This window comes from Microtus ochrogaster, unplaced genomic scaffold (genome assembly GCF_000317375.1).
Source record: "Microtus ochrogaster isolate Prairie Vole_2 unplaced genomic scaffold, MicOch1.0 UNK44, whole genome shotgun sequence".
NCBI lineage: Eukaryota > Metazoa > Chordata > Mammalia > Rodentia > Cricetidae > Microtus > Microtus ochrogaster.
The window spans coordinates 1,123,604-1,126,741 of NW_004949142.1; the positions used below are offsets into that span (position 1 = coordinate 1,123,604).

The 3,138-nt window shown below is 41.9% G+C and overlaps 1 protein-coding gene across 2 annotated transcripts in view; it reads right to left on the minus strand.

The window, feature by feature from the left end:
- Brca1 (BRCA1, DNA repair associated) overlaps window positions 1-3,138 on the minus strand; it is a 68,410-nt gene that overhangs the window by 46,928 nt on the left and 18,344 nt on the right. For both annotated transcript variants that reach the window (XM_026777053.1, XM_026777054.1), the window contains exon 5: window positions 2,237-2,325. In XM_026777053.1, coding sequence (XP_026632854.1) covers window positions 2,237-2,325 — 89 coding nt within the window. The remainder of the gene's footprint in view (window positions 1-2,236; window positions 2,326-3,138) is intronic.

Here is a 3,138-nt window from a genome sequence, read left to right on the forward strand (position 1 = left end):
CTGGGAATTGAACTCAGGACCTTTGGAAGGAAGAGTGTTCTGCCTGCCTGTATGCCTGCAGGCCAGAAGAGGGCACCAGATCTCATTACAGATGGTTGTGAGCCACCATGTGGTTGCTGGGAGTCGAACTCATGACCTCTGGAAGAGCAATCACTGCTTTTAACCTTTGAGCCATCTCTCCAGCCCCCTAAAGAATTTTTTAAAGTCCAGTTTGGAAATTCAGAGACTATGCAAGTTATTTTTATAGCCCCTACACACTTAAAAACTAATAAATTTGCCCATTAACAAACTTACCATATTTCTCTCAATTTAAGAAGTAACAATGTAAGGTACACCACTACTGTTTGTGCCACTAAGAAAGGAAACTTAAGCAATGACATACAATTGATAAAATGCTCCAATTTCAGAGACATTAAAATATACATTTCAGGAATAAAGAATAAAATGTAAGGCTGATAGGAATGGTTTAAAATAATACAGGCTGGCAGGATGGCTCAGCAGGGCCAAATGCTTGCTACGAAGCCTTCTGCCCTGAGTTTGATTCTAACCCGTGGAGCTAAAGTTAACCTGTAGGCCTCACTTGCCCAAGGACAAAAACCTTCCTGGAATGCTGGAGGCTTTTGTTCACCTAAGATAGTAAGTCACGTGTCCTCACTTCAGAAAACAAGGTTTTGGTTGCCCCAAATATACAGGATGTGCTTGATCACACATAGGTGGGAGGTATTCGGGGCAGGAAGTATGTCAGGATGCATGCTTGGTCCCCATTGGAAGAAGGCAGATAGCCTTGTGGGCTCTGCCTTTATAAGCAGACTAACCTAATCCAGTGCCATTCTCTGGGAATCCTGGATACAGACCTGCCCAGGCCAGTGTTAAAATAAAGTTTGCTTTAATTAGACAATTGTGGATTTGTTCTTTCTCCTTGAAATTTTCAGGTTTAAACCCAGTAAACGAAGGAAGAAAAATCCTAACGTTGTCCTCTGATTTCCAAATGTGTGACCCAGCAAAAGCATGTCTGCACTCAAACAAACTACCTCAAGCAATAAAAATTTTAAAGTTAGGGCCAGTGAGTAAAGGCAGTTAGCAACAACCCAGAAGGTCTCAGCTCAACCCCTAACGCCCACATAGTAGAAGGAAAGAAGCAACTCCCGAAAGCTGTCTGGATCTATACATATATGCTGTGGCAGGCCTAAGTCACACCCCGCTATACACACACACAAACAAAAGTAACTTAAAAAAATTAGGGCTGGAGAGATGGCTTAGTAGTTATAAGAGCACTGGCTGCTCTTCCAGAGGATCCAGGTTTTATCTCCAGCATCCACATGGTGGCTCAAAACCATCGTAACTGATTCCAGAAGATTCAACTCCTTCTGGAGTCTGCAGACAGCAAGCATGCATACATGGTACACTGACATACATCAGCTTAGTTAGGGTTTCTGCTGTTGCAGTGAAACACCATGACCAAAGTTGGGGAGGAAAAGGTTTGGCTTACACTTCTATATAACAATTCATCATCTAACCTGGAGGTAGGGAGCTGATACAGAGGCCACAGAGAATACTGCTTACTGGCTTGCTTATCATGGCTTGCTCAGCCTGCTCTTACAGAACTCAGGATCAGCAGCGCAGGGGTGACCTACTCACAATGGGCCGGGCCTTCCTACATCAGTCACCAAGTAAGAAAATGCCCAACAAACTCGCCTACAGCCCAATCTTATGAAGTTATTTCCTCAATCGGGGTTCCCTCCTCTCAAATGACTCTAGCTTGTGTTAAGTTGACATAAAATTAGCCAGCACACACATGTAGGTAAAATTCCCATATACATGAAATAATTTTTATTATTTTAATTTAAATTTTTTAAAAAATAGAGATTAAAGAGGCTGGGTAGAAAGCTCAGTAGCTGCATGACATGGGGACTTGAGCTTGATTCCCGGCGCTCATATAAAAAGCTGGGCATGGGGAGCACAGACACAAGGGATCCCAGCCTAATTGGCAAGCAGGTACAAGTGGAAACCCTGTCTCAAAAAGCCATGTGGATTGTTCCTGAGGAACAATACTTGAAGATGACCTCTGGGCTCCATAGAAATACAGACTCAACTGCCCCAGCTCAAGCTCCCTGCAATAAATAAAACATAATTCCAGGCACAGATTTAACGTGACCAGACCAAAGTCTCATCACCTATTCACATAAAATAATGTGAATAAGGTTCCCCAGCCAGCCCTCGAGCATGCAACACTTACACTGTATTCCTGTATCGAGCTCAAAAGCATCAGTGATTTTCAGCAGCTCTTCAACAAGTTGACTAAACCTTGTACTTCCTTGCAGGCTTCTGAAATTAATTGTTTTGAGATATGTGATTAATTTTAAGCACACTAAAATAAAGACATGCAAACACATAGATTGTAAGTTTCCTAATAGCAGAAAGCACAAACTCAAAGAATCAATAAAAATAAACACACACATACCAGTGACATCACATTATAATCACTGACACGAGAAAAAACTTTGTGGGCACACTTATTTTGCTTTGATTTTGTGTCTGTGTGTGTTCATTCTCTTTTTGACTATACTTTTTTTTTTTTTTTTTTTAAAGAAAGGATGTCTCTGTGTAACAACAGCCCTGGCTGTCCTGGAACTCACTCTGTAGACAAGGGTGGTCTCGAACTCAGAGAATTTGCCTGGCTCTCTCTGCTGGAATTAGACTGTATTGATTTTTAAAATATTTTGGTGACTCATACAAGACCACCAAAAGACTAAATCTCCCTAATATTAGTATCCTGGACTAGGCATGGCTGTACATGCCTGTGATCCTAGCACTTGATAGGCAAAGATGGAGGGATTAACTAACTCAAGGCCAATCTGGGCTACATGATACTGTTTCAAACAAAACAAAAAACCAGGAAGAGTAGCACACCCTGTAATCTCAACTAAGCCAAGAGGATCTGTAGTTTGAGGCTAGCCATAGTAATTTCAAGGCCAAACAGAGACTCTGCCACAAAGTTCCACCTGGAATGCAGAGTAGACATAAATCAAGAGCAGATTCTTTTTTTTTTTTTTTTTTTAGTTTTTCCGAGACAGGGTTTCTCTGTAGCTTTGGAGCCTGTCCTGGCACTAGCTCTTGTAGACCAGGCTGGCCTCGAAC